This window comes from Callorhinus ursinus, unplaced genomic scaffold (assembly GCF_003265705.2).
Source record: "Callorhinus ursinus isolate GAN/ISIS: 27379988/994484 unplaced genomic scaffold, GSC_fseal_2.0 scaffold44, whole genome shotgun sequence".
Taxonomy (NCBI): Eukaryota; Metazoa; Chordata; class Mammalia; order Carnivora; family Otariidae; genus Callorhinus; species Callorhinus ursinus.
Window position 1 is genome coordinate 8,260,676 of NW_027397106.1, and position 19,222 is coordinate 8,279,897.

A 19,222-nucleotide genomic window follows, 5' to 3' on the forward strand; every position below is an offset into this window, starting at 1 on the left:
TCCTGGAGTCCTGGGATCGAGTCCTGCATTGGGCTCCCTGCTCAGCGGGGGGTCTGCTTCTCCCTCTGACCCTCCCCCCTCTCATGTGCTCGCTCTCTCTCTCATTCTTTCTCTCAAATAAATAAATAAAATATTTTAAAAAATAAAAAAAATTAAAAAATATACTTACAGACAAAACTTTGTGATTTTAAGGGATTCATGGAACACCCATTCAAAGAGCTCAGCCATAAACCCAATTTGCATTAGAGCAAATTTTATTAACATCTTCTTTTAACTATGAGTCAGTTTTGAGTCTTGCATTTATGTTTACATAGAAAATAGTAGCACACTTTCCCAGCACACTGAAGAACTTCTGCTAGCTTCATTCTTCATCCATCTCCTGTCACTATCTATGATGGTGTCATGGATATACATTTTTATGTTTCCTCTGAATTACCACAGTTCTCTGGCCCTTACTGATAGTGCAGTGGTCATCACTGTATGTCGTATAACAGGGCCATACAGTGGGTCTAACAGCTGAGATAGTCTGTATGCTTAACTGCTTTTTCTCAGGGATTTGTGGTAATGGGATGGTACAGAGAAGTAGCAGATGCAAAATAATAATTTGCTTTTGCTTACCAAGTCAGCCCCTTCATGGTATCTCCCAAGGTGGAAAATCTGTCAGCTATTGAATATTTATAGTATATCTGTCAGCCATTGAATATTTATAGTGTATTCTTTTTTGGAGTCTTTGGATGTTTTTACCATTCCTTTCATTCAATCTTAAATTCACTGCATATAACCTAATCTCTACAGCACTTAGATACCCATTCATTGTTGCCTCTCCCTTCTAAAGTAGTACAAAAACCCTGACACCTCTTCCTTCTTGATGCTTTCTACCAGTTCCAGGGAAAGGGATTGTGATATTTTTTTTTCTTGGTAGTGAACCTCCCTTGTAAGACATTGGAGTGGAGAGTAGCAACTGGTGGCAACTGGTCATGCTTTCTTTGCTAGAATTTAAAACCTAGTGCATAATCCATTTCATTTTGCTTGGCAGTGAATTGAAAAATATATGAGCAGAACAACAATTTTCTCTTAGTTATTTCACCTCTTTATTAATGTTTACAGAAAAAAAGTCCTAAAAGAAGATCTGTTAAATGCAAAACTTAATGACTTGAAGATGACACATAGTAAGTGACTTTTTTTACTTGTGTTTTCTACCTTTTTTTGTTTCTTACTTTAGTGCTTGTGTTAAAGTTCTTCTTGGTTACATTTTGGTTTGGAAAATAGTCATACACAGAACTCTGCTGAGCTCTGTACATTGTGTTCAGTCTTATATAAACTGTTTTCATAGAATCATTTATGCTGTCCCCCCCCCCTTTTTATGCTCAGCTTAGAGGGAGGGAAGAGATTGAGTGTGAGTATTTGTGCCCACACGTGGGTGTTTGTGTGTGTGTTAGAAAAGGAAAAGGAGAGAAGAGTGTTTTCTAATTACTTGGTGATTAGCAGCCTGCATATGATCTTACTCCACTCATTAGTGCAGAAGTCCTTAGGGGAGATGAGGTAAAATACCCTGTGGGCCAGAAAGTGTAAGCAGTAGCCTTATAGTTACTGAGAGAGGTCTGTGGCAGTAGGAAGTTAATTCACAGTTCCCAGAAGAAGTTGTGGTTTGGCCTCTAGCCACATTCTAACTTGAAACTTTTGTTTGGAAAGGAAGATGAGCAGTTAAATATTCCTTTTGTTCTTGTCTAGCACATGGTCCTCTAATGTAGGAAAGCTTTGCAAGGGCCTGAGAAAAATGGCACCACAGTGCTTTGTGACTCTTCCTCAGGGCTTAGGCTGTTTTTTCTGTTGCACAGAAAAACTTACTATAAGTTGTTTGTAAGCAAGGGGGTGAACATTTATTTCCAGGTTAGGTTACAATGAATTTCTATTTATAGATCCAAGGAATTAATGAGTTCATTGTTCTTAAGAGTAAATGATAATCAACTTCATTTTTTATAGATTATGAGATTTGGATGTTACTTTTTCTGATTGGAATTAACATCTCTCAGGTTCATAGATCCCCAGATTTACTACCTTTGAATTTACTATTTATATGAAATTGCAGTATGACTTCTGTGGTCATATAGCATTTTCTTTGCTAAAAACTTTAGGTATCAAAACTTTATTTTTCTGTCATTGCTATAGATTAGCATCCTTTTTTATGGATAGCCTTTGCTCAGTAACTCTAGGATCTGATAGAAAATTTGCTGCTGAGGAAGATAAAATGATGTTACAGACTTTCTTTAAATAATTTGGCATGCTCTCACTGTATTAATCTTAATTTTAAGACTATTGTAATTTCCGTTAGCCTATATCTTCTGTGTGGCCTTATTTTGAGGGAGAGAAAATTATTCCTGGCAGAAGGTTAACACTGTCCAAGCCCTGTAACCTAGCGCTGTGTCTACTTAAGTTAAGATGCTTGAGTTATTTGTTTGGTTTAGGGTAGTCAGAGATACTCATTATGCTTTATGAGTGGATACTACAGAAGTACTAATAATACATATGTAATTATGAGCAAATGTATTTATACATCTGGATTGATTTGAGGGTACTTGGTGATTTTCCTTTTAGTTTTTTCTATGATACTGCTTTTTACTTGGGGAGTTTAATACATCCATCATGGCCAGTTTTACTTCCTGCATTGAAATAGATTATGTACCTGATGACATAGTTAGCTTGTATTTAGGTATTGTATTTAATGAAAATTACTCAGATTTAAGTTCTAAATCTGTACACAGCACGTACTCAGTATGAGATGTTCATACTAGTAGAGCGAAAGAGAATTGAGATCAGCTCACCCCATTCAACTAAACCATACTAAGCACAGTTCTAAACTCTTAGGAGTATAGTAGTGTATAAAAGAGACAAAAAGTGCTTGCTCAGAGAGTACCTTCTGTGGACAATAAAAAGATAAATATAATATGACAGGTAGTGATAAGTGCTTTAAAGAAGAATAGACGAGGGTAAAGTGATAAAGGGTGATGACATCGTGGAGGTGATATCTCGTATAAGGGGTCAAGGAAATCCTCTTGGATAAGTTTATATTTGAATAGCAACTAAAAGAATTAAGGGATGAAGCTATAAAGATATCTCAGGAGGAGTGTTCTAGGTGAGACAACAGCAAGTGCAAAAAGCCCTGAGACAAGAACAACTTTGGTGTGGTCGAGGAATAGCACAGAGGTCAGTATGACTGGAATGATTGAGTAGATAGGTAGAGGAGGAAGTATTAAGACATTGGCGGGCAGGGCCTCTAGGGCCTGTGTGGGATGAGAAGCATTTTCTGGGGTGACATGATCTGACATACAGTTAAAGGATAACTCTGACTGTTAAGAGGGGAGTAGATCATAGGAGGACTGAGAGACTAGTTAGGTGGCTGTTTTCTAGGCCACAGATCATGGTAGATTGGGTCAAGAAGGTATTAGTGGAAGTAGTGAGAAGTGGTTCAATTCTGAATATATTGTAATATATTGTAAAGGTGAAATTAACAGGATTTGCTGATGGATTGGATGTTGGGTATAAGGTTGATTCTGAGATCTTGGCCTGATGAATTGTTAAAATGGAGTTGCTGATTACTGAAATGGTGAAGGCTGGTAGAATTAGAAGGATATAATCAGGAATTCTCTGTTGAACATGTAAAATGCCTACTCTACAACCAAGTAGAGGTGCCCTGAAGAAATACGGATGTTTGCATGTCATATGCAAATAAGATCTATTTATCTTCGGGCCATCTTACAGATGGTCCGCAATTTACAATGGTTAGACTTAGGATTTCTGACTTTTAGTGGTGTGAAAGTGATACACATTCAGTAGAAAGTGCACGTTGAATTTTGATCTTTTTCAAGGCTAGCGATATATAGCACAGTACTCTCTTGTGATATTGGGCAGCTCCCAGTCAGCCATGCAATCACAAGGGTAAAAAAACTAATCTACTTAAAACCACTCTGTACCTGTACAACCATTCCATTTTTCACTTTCAGTACAGTATTCAGTAAATTCCATGAGATATTCAACATTTTATTATAAAATAGGTTTTGTGTTAGATGATTTTGCCCAACTATAGGCTAATGGAAATGTTCTGAGTGTGTTAAAGGTAGGCCTAGGCTAAGCTGTGATGTTCAGTAGGTTAGGTGTATTAAATGCACTTTAAAGTATTTTCATTCAACTTATAGTGTGTTTATTGGGATATAACCCCATTGTAAGTCAAGGAAGGTGTGTAATTAGAAAAAGTTTGATTCTACATTTAGGGAAGTTTTACAAATACCTCAGCTATTTATTATACCTGTATATTAATTTTTATTTATGATTTTATTTAAAAACAGGAAAAAAATGTCTAGATCTATATTAGTTTCCTAGGGCTGCTATAACAAATTAACCACAAACTTGGTGGCTTAAACCAACAGAAATTTGTTTTCTTACCATTCTGGAGGTTAGAATTCAGAAGTCAAGGTGTTGGCAGACCCATACTCCTTCTGAAGGTTCTAGGGAAGAATCCTTCCTTGCCTCTTCCTAACTTCTGGTGGCTCTTGGCAATCCTTGGCATTCTTGGGCTTGTAGCTGCATCACTGGAATCTCTGTCTCTGTCTTTATGTGTCCTTCCTCTGTGTCTCCCTCTATATAATTTTCTGTCTCTGATAAGGACACTCTCATTGAATTTAGTTAGTGTCCACCCTAATCCAGTATGGTCTCATATCAGTCTTACCTTAATTGCATCTGCCAAGATCCTATTTCATTTTTTTTAAGATTTTATTTATTCATCTGAGACAGAGAGCGCAAGCAGGGAGGAGTATCAGAGGGAGAGAGAGAAGCAGACTTCCCGCTGAGCAGGGAGCCCGATGTGGGGCTTGATCCTAGGATCCTGAGATCGTGACCTGAGTCGAAGGCAGAGGTTTAACCGACTGAGCCACCCAGGTGCCCCAAGATCATATTTCTAAATGTCGTAATACTCTGAGGTTCCAGGTGGACATGAATTTTGGGGGGATTCTTTCCAGTACAAGGTCATTAAAGAGCCGTTTTAGTATTTATAAAATAAAATTTCTAAGTGATATGAAAACAGTGTACCCCAACCCTGGTGCCTAGATTGTATTCTCCAAATACCATTTTCCAATGAAAGTACCAGGGCACCTTGATATAAATGACTGATTCCAGGTTTGAGGTAATAAATAAGATGTGCCTAGAACATTTTTCTAAAAGCAAGGAGTTTTTTAAACACTACTTGCATCATAACAAAAAGTCTTTGGGATCAATTTGATTGGGCTCCCTCTAGCCAAAAATGGGACAATTTGAGCATCAAGAAGAGTAATAACTACAGTTGAGACCTTACAGATAAGTCCAAGAGTTCATCTTGCTACCTTATAAGCAGACTAACTAATTGATCTGTTTAGGAGGATGCTAGGAGGTTAACTTATTTTGAAAACCGGTATATGAAGAAAAATATCAGAGCATCTCTCATGCCTTTCCTAGGTAAACTGTACATCAGAATAATTGAACAGTAATAAAGGAAAGTTAATTTTTTTAGAAATATTTCAGCAAATAATTTTAGATGGAATTACAGATTTTGAATATCAGCATTTTGTAAACTAATGAATTAATGGATCCTAGGCAGTGATCAGCAGTGGCTGCTAGCATCACAAAGGAGAGAGCAGCAAACATTAAACACCTCGTTACGGAAGTAAATAACAAATATACAGTAATAAAAACAAAACAAAAAACCCTGTATCTGATTAAAAATCTGACTACTGATTTACGAGATATATAGAAACACAGAAGCATATTAAGCAACTACAAGGGGATGCAATAAAAATTTAGACACAAATGACCTAGTTTCTTCAGTCCGAAAATTCCAAGGAGTTTAAAAGGGATGGAGAACCCATCAATTAAAGAGACAAACATTAAGCAGTCACAATTTATGTATCTTATTTGGATCCTTATGCTAACATGTCATAAAAAGAAAGTAAGCAAATATAACTTGGGGCACCTGAGTGGCTCAGTCGGTTAAGCATCTGCCTTCAGCTCAGGTCATGATCCCAGGGTTCTGGGATCGAGCCCCACACCGGACTCTCTGCTTAGTGGGAAGTCTGCTTCTCCCTCTCTGCCTGCTGTTCTGCCTGCTCGTGTGTGCATTATCTCTCTCTCTCTCTCTCTGTTAAATAAATAAATCTTTAGAAAACAAAAGCAGGGCGCCTGGGTGGCTCAGTTGGTTAAGCGACTGCCTTCGGCTCCGGTCATGATCCTGGGGTCCCAGGATCGAGTCCCGCATCGGGCTCCCTGCTCAGCGGGGAGTCTGCTTCTCCCTCTGACCCTCTCCTCTCATGCTCTCTCTCTCTCTCTCTCTCTCTCACTCTCTCTCTCAAATAAATAAATAAAATATTTAAAAAAAAAAAACAAAAACAAATACAACTGTGGACAATTGGGGAAAATTGAACATTGGGTATTTGATATTAAGGGATTATTGGGGTTTTTTTTGTTTATTTGTGAGAATGGTATTAAGGATATTTTTTTCCCAAAGAGCACTTGTCTTTTTGGAATTATATACTGAAATATTTACGTATTAAATGATACGATGTCTGGAATTGTTTCCAAATGATCCTAAAAAGGTTGTAGATAAATTAACACTGGATATGAATTAATAATTTTGGAGATTGGGATATGGGTATATGGGGATTTCATTATGCTATTCTACTTTTGTATTGTTTGAAATTTTCTGTAATTAAAAAAAAATGTACTGTGAGAATTTAATTGGCCGTTTCCCCCCTCCCTCCATATTGTTACATAAAGTTATTCAAGACCTTATAGTTAACTTCATCAAAATATGGTGTATTGTCTTGGGTGTATGGGTTTTTTTCCTATATGAGTCTAAGTTTCTTGTGGGTATTTTCTAAATGCCATTTTCCAGGGTATCATGCAAAGTGGTAGTAACTATAAAGTACTTAATATTTGATTGTCCTTGGCTGCAGCTACCTGATAACAAAAGATAATTGGTCTATAGATGTAACATAGAAAACTGAGATTCAGGAAGTTTAAGTTATAAAAATATGCATGAGAACAATACCACCAAATTCAGGGAAGTAGTTTCCTTTAACGAAGGAAGGAGACAGATTAATGTTAAATAAAACTGGCTAAATGTTAACATTAGTCAAATCTGCTCTGTAGGTGTCATTTTTTTGTACTTCATGGAATGTTCAAAATCATTCATAATTGTAAACTTTCAGACAGTTTTAAAAGGCTCGGTATCTTGGCCAAGATCACACAGCTAACGGTTGGAGCAGCCAGAATTTTGATCAGTCTTCTGACTCCGTATCTGGTGCCTCTTCCCACCACACAGTAATACTAAAGCATGATATTAGTAGTTACCCATCTTAAGCCTTCCACTTTATGGTTGTCTGCAGCCTTTATAACTCAAATTATTATCTTATTTATTTTGATGGCTCTTGTTTGGATATACTATTGAGCTAAAAAATAATTAATATAAAATTAACTATCATTTTGATAGCATCATGTCTGTTTCCTACTTAATAAATCAATTAACCTTATTTTGCCTTACCTTTCAGAAATGTGTTATCAGTCTTTTTTTTTTTTTTTCCAGACTAAAGTTCATAAACCACAGCTATAAGAATAGGACATTTAAGAGTTTTTACCTTTAATTTTCCCTTTCCTCCTTCTTACACTACTGGTGGGAATGCAAGCTGGTACAGCCACTCCGGAAAACAGTAGGGAGGTTCCTCAAAAAGTTAAAAATAGAGCTACCCTACTGATGTAGGAAAGAAGACATTATTAGGGTTTGAAGCCGACGGCCAAGAAAGAATTCTTGAGTAGTCTTTGGTGCAAAAAGGTGGTTTTATTAAAGCATGGGGACAGGACCCGTGGGCAGAAAGAGCTGTACCAGGGTCATGAGGAGCGGCCCATTATATACTTTCAAGTTGGGAGGGGGTTAGGGATAGCGTGAGTCTCTAAGGAATTTTGGAAGCAAGATTTCCAGGACCTTGAGCAGGCTAGCTATTGTTGGGAAAAGGTCATTTATTACCATCTAATAAAACCTTAGTCATGAGACCCTTCAGATGTATATCGGTGGGTCATCTGCTTGGGGGTGATTACCATCACATATCTTGGAGGGTTTAGAGATAAAGGAAGTTTCCAAAGGAATTCTTACACATTAAAGTAGACTTACAGCTCAGGCTAGGATTGCCAGTTGAGTCCCTAGAGGAATGTCACTCTGCCTGTTTCAAGGACTTGTCAGTGGGCTCTAGGTAGTAAATTTAATAATTTTTGTTTCCCACATTGCCTACGACCCAGGGTATTTACCCCAAAGATACAAATGTAGTGATCCGAAAGGGCACCTGCACCCCAGTGCTTATAGCAGCAATGCCCACAGTAGCCAAACTTGTGGAAAGAGCCCAGATGTCCATCGATGGATGAGTGGATAAAGAAGATATAGTATATAGACACACACACACACATACATACATACATAAAATGGAATATTACTCAGCCATCAAAAAATTAAATCTCGCCATTTGCAGCGATGTAGATGGAACTAGAGGGTATTACGCTTAGCAAAATAAGTCATTCAGAGAAAGACAGTTATCATATGATTTCACTCATATGTGGAATTTAAGAAATGAAACAGAGGAGCATAGGGGAAGGGAGGGAAAAATAAAACAAGATGAAATCAGAGAGGGAGACAAACCATAAGAGACTCTTAATCATAGGAAACAAACTGAGGGGTTACTGGAGGGGAGAGGGAAGGGGGGTTAGGGGGCTGGGGTAACTGGGTGACGGGCATTAAGGTGGGCATGTGATGTAATGAGCACTGGGTGTTATATTACAACTGATGAATCGCTGCACTTTACGGTAATACACTATGTTAATTAATTGAATTTAAATTAAAAAAAAAGAAAGTGAGTCAGCAGCCCCTTCATTCAATGTAAGGCAGTGACAGAACTACTAGCATCTAATGGTGCTCCTGTCTGATCACTGCCCTTTGCTGGAAACATTTCTTCTGATGTGTGTGTTCATTGGTTCTACTACATTAAAATGTTTCTCCTTTTTTAAAAAAAATTTTTTTTTCATGTTCCACATGAGATTTCTTAGATACTTTTTATTTTTTATTTATTTTTTAAAAAGATTCTATTTATTTGAGAGAGAGAGAGAGAATGAGAGATAGCACGAGAGGGAAGAGGGGCAGAGAGAGAAGCCGACTCCCTGCTGAGCAAGGAGCCCGACATGGGACTCGATCCTGGGACTCCAGGATCATGACCTGAGCCTAAGGCAGTCGCTTAACCAACTGAGCCACCCAGGCGCCCTCTTAGATACTTTTTATTAACAAACTGTCTCATTAGAAGACCCTAAGAGAACCTATAAATGTCACTTGTAATTGTCTCAAAGTTTAGGGCAGTAATGAACCTTTATACAAGAGAAAAGCAACCTTGGACCCTTAAATGTAGGCATTTGATGACTGAGCACAGAACAAAGAGATTAAGGTGAAGGTAGAGTTAGTGGCAAGTTAAGCATATTAAATACATCTTTATTTACTTACCCAGTTACATTGAACAGGAGCCATTGTGTCCTAAGGATAATTTAAATTTCTCTTTATAAAAAAACTTCACGAGAAAACCTTGTTTCTTTACCTAGGACTGCTTAAGTAGATTTTAGAAGCAACTCTGTGTAGCTTCTTCCATTTCTTAAAGTTTTTTGAAGCAGGAAGGGACTGTTCTGTGAACATTTATGTGTGACTTTATGCCTGAAGTTATTTATCTTTGTTATACACTACTCAAACTAATGAATAGAGCATATGAAACTGTGAAATTCTTTTATCTGAATTAGAAATTATACATTAAAATTGTAGCAGGCCTAATAGATTTTATTGGGAGTTGGGCCACTTGGGTTTTGTACTCATTTTCCATTAAATCATCTGTGACTGTAGTAAAATTATGTACACTGTTTTAGTTTCTTCATTTGGTGAAGATACTGGTGCCTCACTTGAAGATACTGGGAAAGGTTAGATAGCATACCTTTGGCAAATTTGTTAAGGAAATGTTACTTTCTACTCATGCTAGATAACTGAGTTGTCATACTTTTTTTTTTTAATTTTGAAGTCCTTTATGTACTTAGTTCTTAGAATGAACATTAACCTTTGGTTTGGGCTAATAGTTTATAATTGATGTGGTTTGTAAAAAGTATCCCCTTTTCAGACATTTCTTAATGGAGTGCTTCTTTAAGTACATGCTAGATCCATTTAATTATGGCTTTATTAACTTTGGAATCAATTAATCAAGCTGTAATTGGGTACCTGCCAAGTAATGGGCTCTAAGCTTAAAGAGCCTTTTTCATACTTGTTTGTATTGTAGAAAAGATGTTTTCATGAAACATCTTTTGGGATTAGTATTTCATGAAACATGTTTAGGATGTGCTGAATACAAACAAATAAGACAAGCTTCCAGCTAAGCGTAACAGATTGATAAGCATAGCACCTGTTTAACTCCCTAATCCTTCCCAGAACCCTACTAAAATGACAACAAAAGAATGAAAAGAAAAATTTTAAGCCACAAGACCAGAGAACTAGGGAGAAGAGACAGCAGATAAGAGATGTCCACAAAACTTGCAAGTGATTGTGTGAGGTGAATGGTAAATTGTCTTAGCAGATGGGGTGCCTGGCTGGCTCAGTCAGTAGAGCTTGTGACTCTTGATCTTGGGGTCATGAGTTCAAGCCCTATGTTGCAGGTAGAGTTTACTTAAAAAAAAAAAAAAATTGTCTCAGCAGAAAGCTGAACCTTTCATGGGGAGCATGGAGTTAAGAAGAAATCAGTTTACATACCATAGAACCTTAGGCAGTCTTGGGTCTGAGGACCCTCCATTATCTTTGAAAGCAGGGATATGGGTGGTGCCAAAAAACAGAATTGGTTAAAATGTTTTAAAGGACTTTATCCTGCAGTCTTGGCTGAACAGGGTAGGGGAGGATTCCACCCAGGCAAAGACTAGAGTGAGTGGTTAAATCAGATTAAACTCTGGCACAAATGAGGGTAGAGGAAACAACAGAGTAAAGAGAGGGAAATTAAGTCAAATGTTAAGGCCTCTAATTCTCTACCCATGGCACTTGCAGTGTTGCTTATTCCCAGATTGGGAAATAGGTGGCATCTTCTGAGATACTCTCTTACCTAAGAGAAAAGACTTGAGATTTTGATATTTGGGAATTGCCAAATGAAATAGATCTCTGCTTGATCACCCTACAGTGAAACCCGTTAGTTGAAACGCTCTGACCACCCATCCTCACCATTTTCAATCAGTATTTTAGTGTCTCACAAATCAAGGATCACCAGATATTTGGGGGAAACCTCCAGTATAAGAGAGATCAAAACAGAGGCAAAAGGAACTGTATAGAATAAACCAAGTGCTGGGAAACAGAGAACAATTTAAAAATTAATATTCTCAGAGATAAGGGATAGTTCATCATTGAAACAAGGAAGACTAAAAAAAGAAAACTCTTGAAAATCAAAAATTTTATAGTAGAATTCAACAGGGATAGAGGATAAACTGAGAAATCTGAGAAGGTGAGACAAAAAGTTGACGAGACAATAGGTATTAGTCTTTGAGGTTCAGTACCAAATAATAACATTTCAGAAAGAAAAAAAGCCAAAAGGCAGAAAGTTATCAAGAAAAGGTACTACAAAGGAAAATTTCCCAGAGTAGCTGGGTGGGAGTATCTGGATAAAGAAATAACCTAATACCTGGTAAATGAGGAAAGAACTAATGTGCTTCATAAAATTCTAGAACTCTGCAGATAATAAGATCCTAAGAGATTCTAGAGAGAGAAAACAGACTATGTATAAAAGAATGTTATCAACAACAGATGGAGCACTGGAGCGATGTCTTGAAAATTCTGGGAAGAATAATTACCCAAGACATTCTAAACCCTGTTAAACTGTCAGTCAAGTGTTAGGGTAGAATAGACATTGTCAAACATGTAAGAGCTCAAAAATTGATTCTCACACACCCTTTTCCAGAATTTTGCTGGAGGATGTGCATGCTTCACTAAGTAAGAAAGTAAATGAGCAATGTGAGATTCAAAAAAATGAGTTCTGACTTAGGGAAAAGGTAAGTGGGATTATCAGGTTGATGATAGAGGATGGTTCAGAATGACCATTAAACAACTTTTAGAGAGTTACCGGTTCAGACTGGAGCAGGACAAAGGAATAGCATTTCCATGAGAGTGGGAAACGGATTTTGTGTATGAGTTGATGGGTTTAACTGTATTAAGAGGAGATTTATACTTTTGTTGTAGAGTTAACTAAATTAATCATAGGTAATAAAGAGAAAAAAGGAAAAGAGAAAACAGAATAATTAACCCTAGGAAAAGCAAGCAGTTGTACAAGAAAAATAATCTTAATTTAGTATGTGGTTCAGCCGTGAATAATGTTTATGCAGTTATATTAATGTAATATTACTTATATCAAATGTTGATATGTAAAAAACATTCAGTGGAAGCAGCTAAGGAAGTGGGTAAGGCAGTGGTCTAAGAGAAAAGTCTTTATCTTCTATAGTAAAAAAAATCATTAGAAAATATCTTAAACCAAAAAAAATCAAGGTAGAGTAGTATTATAAGCATGTTATTTAGAAATAAAGAGGCAAATATTAGAAGAAACAGTTAAGGGATTTGATGAGTGCTTTCAGGGAGGGGGAATTTCTGTAGTTTTTCTCTATAAGCCTAGAAGTGCTGTTTGACTTCTTAAAGTTTGTACGTGAATTACTTTGATAAAAAATGAAATGTAAAGGCCTATCGTTGCTGTCCAAAGGTAGATAGATTAGTAGGGTGGATATGTGAAATGGTTTCTAGGAGATCACAATTTAGATATATCTACCAGTATTGAATATTTTTGAGATTGTTATTGGAGCTGCTCAGTAATTACCTGAGAATTACCCAGAAATAGGTGAAATACCTTTTGAACTAAATTTTCACATTTAGCATTGGCCAGAAAAGGAACAGTTCTTCCCATAGAGAGCATTCTGTCTAATGGTGGCTTCCTGAGATAGGTTTTCAAGTGAAGGAGTGCTATGTAAACTTTACAAACTCATAAGTATTAAGTGAATGAAACCTGAGTGAAAACAACTCAGTACCCTTAGGGTATAAAAGACACTGTATTGCGACAACACAGCAATTCAAGCGGAGCTAAAGGAAATAGTTACTTTTTTTTTTTTTTAAGATTTTATTTATTTGACAGAGAGACGCAGAGAGAGAGGGAACACCAGCAGGGGGAGTGAGAAAGGGAGAGGCAGGCTTCCCGCAGAGCAAGGAGCCCAATGTGGGGCTTGATCCCTGGATTTCGGGATCATGACCTGAGCTTAAGGCAGATGCTTAACAGCTGAGCCACCCAGGTGCCCCAAAATAGTTACTTTAAGGATGTGGCTGGATACCTATCACACATTTTTATTCCTGGCTTGACGCGCAATTTAAAAAATCACTTTGGGGCACCTGGGTGGCTCAGTCAGTTAAGTGTCTGCCTTCAGCTCAGGTCATGATCTTAGGGTCCTGGGATCGAGCCTCACATCAGGCTATGGGCTCAGCAGGGAGTCTGCTTGCCCTCTCCCTCTGCCCCTCCCCCTGCTCATCTCTGTCTCTCTCTCTCCAATAAATAAATAAAATCTTTTTTATAAATAAAATTAGTATCATCTTTTAAATATACATTGAAGAGTAAGAAAATAAGTTCCTGGAACTCAGCTAGTACCCCTTGCCCCAATGTTGAAATTACATTTGTTAGAACAGTTCTGTATGGGATGTGTGAAGGATGGATAATAGCAGGAAACCAAACAGCTGCTGTATAGTAACTTAAAAGGAAATTAGTATGCTCTTAAGTAGAAAGTAACCTATTATCAACTGGACTGACAGAAGAAACCCCAAATGCATATGGTCTTACAAATAGCGGGAAACAGGCCTCCTCGTTAGAGTGATTTATTTTTAACAAAGTCACTAGGCCCTTTGGGAGGCAAGCAGGGCAGAAGATTGAAAGATCTGTTGTCATTTGCACTGTGCACTTTTTATAGAGTTCTGAGGTGAGAGCAGCGACAACAGTAGCTGCAGCGGTTTATTGCAGACAACAAATGCATTGAGAGGTAGAGAAGACTAATAACATAGGCTCCATGGTAAAGAAAAACTAAAAGCAGTAATCTGTAAAGATGTTAAACCAATTCTTGTGGTTGGCAGAAACTATCTTTTATCTTCCTTAACCTGGAAGTGTGTATCCACAGAAATAAATTTCCTGATATGACAGGTAAGACCAAAAAACCCAAATCATAAGCAGTGCAGCCAAAAACATTGCTATAACAGAAAGCTATTTTAATCAACACTTCTGCTCTTCCTACTTTTAAAGTTTGAGGAAGAACGAGGGTACTTGACATTGGTGCCAGTAGCTAAATGATAATTTATGGTTGACAAGGGCTGATGGCCCCAGTTCCTCAGTTCCTCAGGTCAGTTCCATTTGAGGTGGGTTAACAGTTACTGCTTTTTAAGTTATAGCAGGACAGGACATGTACATTGCATTACTGATATTAATTTCACATCTTGTATATACTTTTTTTTTTAAAGATTATTTATTTATTTGAGAGAGAGAGAGAGTACATGAGAGGGGGAAGGGTTGGGGGAGAAGCAGACTCCCCGCTGAGTGGGGAGCCCGATGCGGGACTCGATCCCGGGACTCCAGGATCATGACCTGAGCCGAAGGCAGTCGCTTAACCAACTGAGCCACCCAGGCGCCCCTGTATATACTTTTTGTAACAAGGTAGTTTAAGTTTATATTGGCTGCCAGAAAATGTTGACTAGAATTTTAATACTCATGCTCTGAGCACAGCACTTGTACATGTTTCACACCAATTTTCTGTGTTGTGGCTTTTTAAATTTTCTTGGTATCTGCAGCTTAACAAGATAAAATTAGCATTAGGAAAAATTATAAAATGCAAGTACTATTATTTTAATTGAAACTTTTCTACTTATTTTAACTTTCTTTTATCAGTATGCCAGTATCGGTACTGGTTTACAACCTTTTATTTTTTTTATTTTTTATAAAGGAAGGTATAGTTCCTATAACCAAAATTGGGTATAGTTCAGCTTTTCAAAAGGCTTTTCTACATGCCAGTCACTACATGTGTAAGGCTGCTATTTTGAAAAGCCTTTTGAAAAACTGAACTATACCCAGTTTTGGTTATAGGAACTATACCTTCCTTTATTTTTCCCTTTGGGCTTACACTTAGTTTCAGATGGGAAACTACTACAGATACGGTTTCTGCTGGGACTTTCTCTCAGTAATAAGGATATTATTCTGAATGGACTTTTTTAAAAATTCTGTCACTTCAAGGTTAACTGAGCCTTTTTGTGTCTTTGTTTTTACTATTTATTTAGAGAGAGTGGAGGTGGGGGGGGCAGAGAGAAAGAGAATCTGAAGCAGGCTCCATATCTAGCACAGAGCCCAGCATGGGGCTCCATCTCACCACCCTTAGATCATGACCTTAGATCACCCCTTTTTGTTTTGGTTTTGTTTTTATTGTTTTTTAAGAGAGAGCGGGGCGGGGGAGGGAGTAGTAAGGTACAACCTTTTAAAATAAAGATTAAGGGGCGCCTGGGTGGTTCATTCGGTAAGCGTCTGACTCTTGGTTTTGGTTCAGGTCATGATCTCAGGGTTGTGAGATGGAGCCCTGTGTAGGGCTCTGTGCTGTGTCTGGAGCCTGCTTGAGATTCTCTCCCCCTCCCCCCGCTTGAGTGCACTTTCTTGCCTTTGCTCTAAAATAAATAAAATATTAAAAAAATAAAAATTAAGAACAAGGTAACTGAGTCTTTTTGTGTCTTTGTACAGGAAATTCTACACACAGTGAAATGAAAGGAAAGAAAAATGCAACAATTAAAATAAATAAGGTTTGTTCATATAAAATCTTTTAGATAAAAACACTCTGGTTGTTTAGTACATAACTCTATAACTCAGCTATATCAAAATATTTAAATATAACTATTAGTTATCATGAGTTTTTTGTTTGCTGTTTCACTAACTTGTTTTTACTTTTCTAGCCTCGAAGATCAAATCAGTGTACCAGTCAGTGCTTCAGAAATATTTTCTCCAATATGTTTTCTTCTAGTAGTCACACTGGAGAATCTTCTTTTACTTGTAGAACTTACTGGTTAGTATTTTCTACTTTATGGGTTTGTTCTTGATGTTTCATTATTAACTTTTGGTAAAAATTTAAGTTCTGGCTCAAACATGAAAGCCCACCTTGTTTTTTGTTTTTGTTTCTTTTGGGAAATAAACTAGTTCTAGCGAAGAGAAAACCTGCTATTTTGTGACCCTCTCTAGTATGCAGGGACTGCCTATGAACTAGTGGGTTTTGTTTTGATTAATAATAAATTGTTCTACACAGGCTTTTTATGTGTTGGAGAAGTAAGCTACTTATTAAATTGTAATCAAGCAGAACCCTTTTAGGGTAGATCCAGTAATCTTTGAATCTGTAGTGACTGGCATGTAGATTACTAAGTAAATATTTGTGGAATTTGAAGATTAAGTTGGGGTTTTAAAATCACCTAGCTTTAGTTGAACAAACAAGACAGATTAAGATTGTGTGATTTAATTTTAGTGCTTGGCTCAGGGTACCAAGACAAAAATTACATCAGAGTAGCCTTTTGAAAAGCTGAACTATACCCAGTTTTGGTTATAGGAACTATACCTTCCTTCATTTTTCCCTTTGGGCTTACACTTAGTTTCAGCTGGGAAACTACTGCAGATACAGTTTCTGCTGGGGTTGCTTTGCTGTAGCTTTGATCCTTGGGGTAGGAAACAATGTGCTTTTTTCTTTCAGTAATAAGGATATTATTCTGAATGGACTTGTTAAAAATTCTGTCACTTCAAGATATCAATTCAAGCATTATTTTTGCGAATCAGATAAATAGAATTTTGATTTGTAATAAATTTTACATTAGGAATGAGTTCATATTGAAAATGTTTAGAAAAAGGTTCTTATTCTTTTAAATATGTTTATAATGCTAGGTACAAAAATTTTTGCTATCATGATACAACCTGGGTGTTATGCCGAACGTAAATATTTGGAATTGTGATGAAGGTCTAAAATTTATCTTTTAGTACAGAATTTCTAGAAATCGATGAAATGAGTGCATTGATTAGACAGAAGAGACAGGAATTGGAATTGTCATGGTTTCCTCATACATCACCTGGAATTGGAAGGTAAAAAAAAAAATTTTTTTTTACCAGAGTGTTTACATGCTAACATGAGCAGAAGATGTCATTAATACTTAAGTAACAGAGGTATCTTAATCAATAGTTGTGTTTCTAAGAAAGTTTTGTGGTGTCTCAACTGCCTAAAGATGGCTATTTAAAGACCCCCTTGAAAAGTATCTTTTTTATCTGTTTAATAAATGTAGATATTTGAGTCATTTAAAAGGGAGACTCTTGAATCCTGCAAACAGAGGGTTGAGGAAAGGGAGGTGGGTGGGGGAATTGGGTAACTGGGTGATGGGCATTAAGGAGGGCACGTGATGTGATGAGCACTGGGTGTTAATATGCAACTAATGAATTCTTGAACATTATGTCAAAAACTAATGTACTATACGTTGGATAATTGAATTTAAATTAAAAAATAAAAAAAAAGGGAGAGCACCAAAATGATAAGATTCATTATTAGTAATAGCATTCAGATCTGTCATCCTTCTGTTGTTTCTCCCATTCAAATATTAACCTGTGTGCTGTTACCTGACACACTACTTTGGTCATGACATTTCCCCTCCAAAAGATTCTTCTTAATATTTATTTGACCAAGTCTTTATACTCTGCCCTGGCATTCATGATTTTCTGTAGTGTAGTCCTTTCTTTTCTTAGTTTAAGTCCTAAAGCTACTGTCACATTGCTAGGTGTATTATATATATACTTAAATCAAGTTCCTACATAAAGATTGAGGTCCTTGTCACTCTCATTCCTCTAACAGTATAACTTTATCTTATATAACACTGTAATATAGTTCTGCATAGGGCCTTCCCTCTAGGAATGACAGTGGAATATAAATAGAAGTGAAATTAGGAAGTCCGGATATGTATGAGATCTTACAGAGTTAAATATTTTTGTGTATGTGTAGTAAGTTGCACATTGTTTTTGAAGCTTTTCTCCTCCTCCTCCAGAATCTAACCTTATACTGGGATAAAGTAGTTGCTTTTTTTTTTTTAATTAGGGGATCTGAACTGAACAAATATGAATCAGAAAAACTGAGAGTGGATTGGTTTTGGATGCAGAAACTTAATAGGGACACTGGGAGCTTTGAAGAGCCATCGTCCTTAGATTGAGGAACTTTACAATATAATAGAACAACAAAAATCAGTTCTTTTTTTTCCTTTTTAAAAAATGTATTTATTTTGATGTTTTTGCTTTTGATACGTGCTATAAGACAAATGTAGCAAAAAATATAACCCATGTATGTATGATATGCTTCAAATTCAAGTGATAACAGTTCTGTTTCCAAGTTTTGTTATTTATTCATGGACTGATTTCTCTTTAACCTGCTGATTTCTTTTAAACCTTGATTTGATGAACTTGGCTAAATTTTCTCTTTGCCCAGAAAGGGAGATGGGTAGGTGCAAGGGGCATGAAGGCACTTTCTGGTTGGGGGTGGTGGTGGCTACATAGATATATACATCAGTCAAAAGTCATCAAACTGTACACTTAAGATCTGTGCATTTTGTTTATCTATACATTTTATTATCCAAGTTGATTTTTTTAGAATGGAGAAAAACAGAAGCTAAAAGAAGGTCTTGACAAAATATTACATTATTTAAAAGAGAATCATGTATTATATATGAAGTTGCCCTTGATCTCCTTTTGCCATTAATGCTTTTAAGGGTTTTTTCTGTTCAGCCAGTTGGTAGCCATCTTTGAACAGTGAGTAACCTTGAGTTTACATTTTTAGTTATTTTGGCAAAAACTGATTTAAGTACACTGTATTTTAAAGTTGCTAACCTGATTTGGGAAATTAATAATTTTAAATTGTAATTTTTTAAACCATTTAAACAAAAATGTCTTTTTTGTTTTGAATTTTCAGAATTGGTTTTATACCCTGGAATATTGAAACACAAGTGCTTCCTCTCATCTCTTCTGTGTTGCCAAGAACTATTTTTCCAACAAGTACCATATCTTTAGAAAATTTTGGTAAAGTTTGTGTAATTTTTCTA

General features: G+C 36.6%; 2 protein-coding genes across 5 annotated transcripts in view; one reads left to right on the forward strand and one right to left on the reverse strand.

Annotated features, from left to right (window-relative positions):
* Positions 1–19,222, forward strand: part of SCAF11 (SR-related CTD associated factor 11) — a 79,759-nt gene that overhangs the window by 53,359 nt on the left and 7,178 nt on the right. For all 4 annotated transcript variants that reach the window (XM_073882088.1, XM_073882087.1, XM_025882622.2 and 1 more), the window contains 5 exons: positions 1,108–1,169; positions 15,858–15,916; positions 16,067–16,176; positions 17,130–17,231; positions 19,093–19,199. In XM_073882088.1, coding sequence (XP_073738189.1) covers positions 1,108–1,169; positions 15,858–15,916; positions 16,067–16,176; positions 17,130–17,231; positions 19,093–19,199 — 440 coding nt within the window. The remainder of the gene's footprint in view (positions 1–1,107; positions 1,170–15,857; positions 15,917–16,066; positions 16,177–17,129; positions 17,232–19,092; positions 19,200–19,222) is intronic.
* Positions 1–19,222, reverse strand: part of ARID2 (AT-rich interaction domain 2) — a 217,209-nt gene that overhangs the window by 16,257 nt on the left and 181,730 nt on the right. The window lies entirely within an intron of this gene.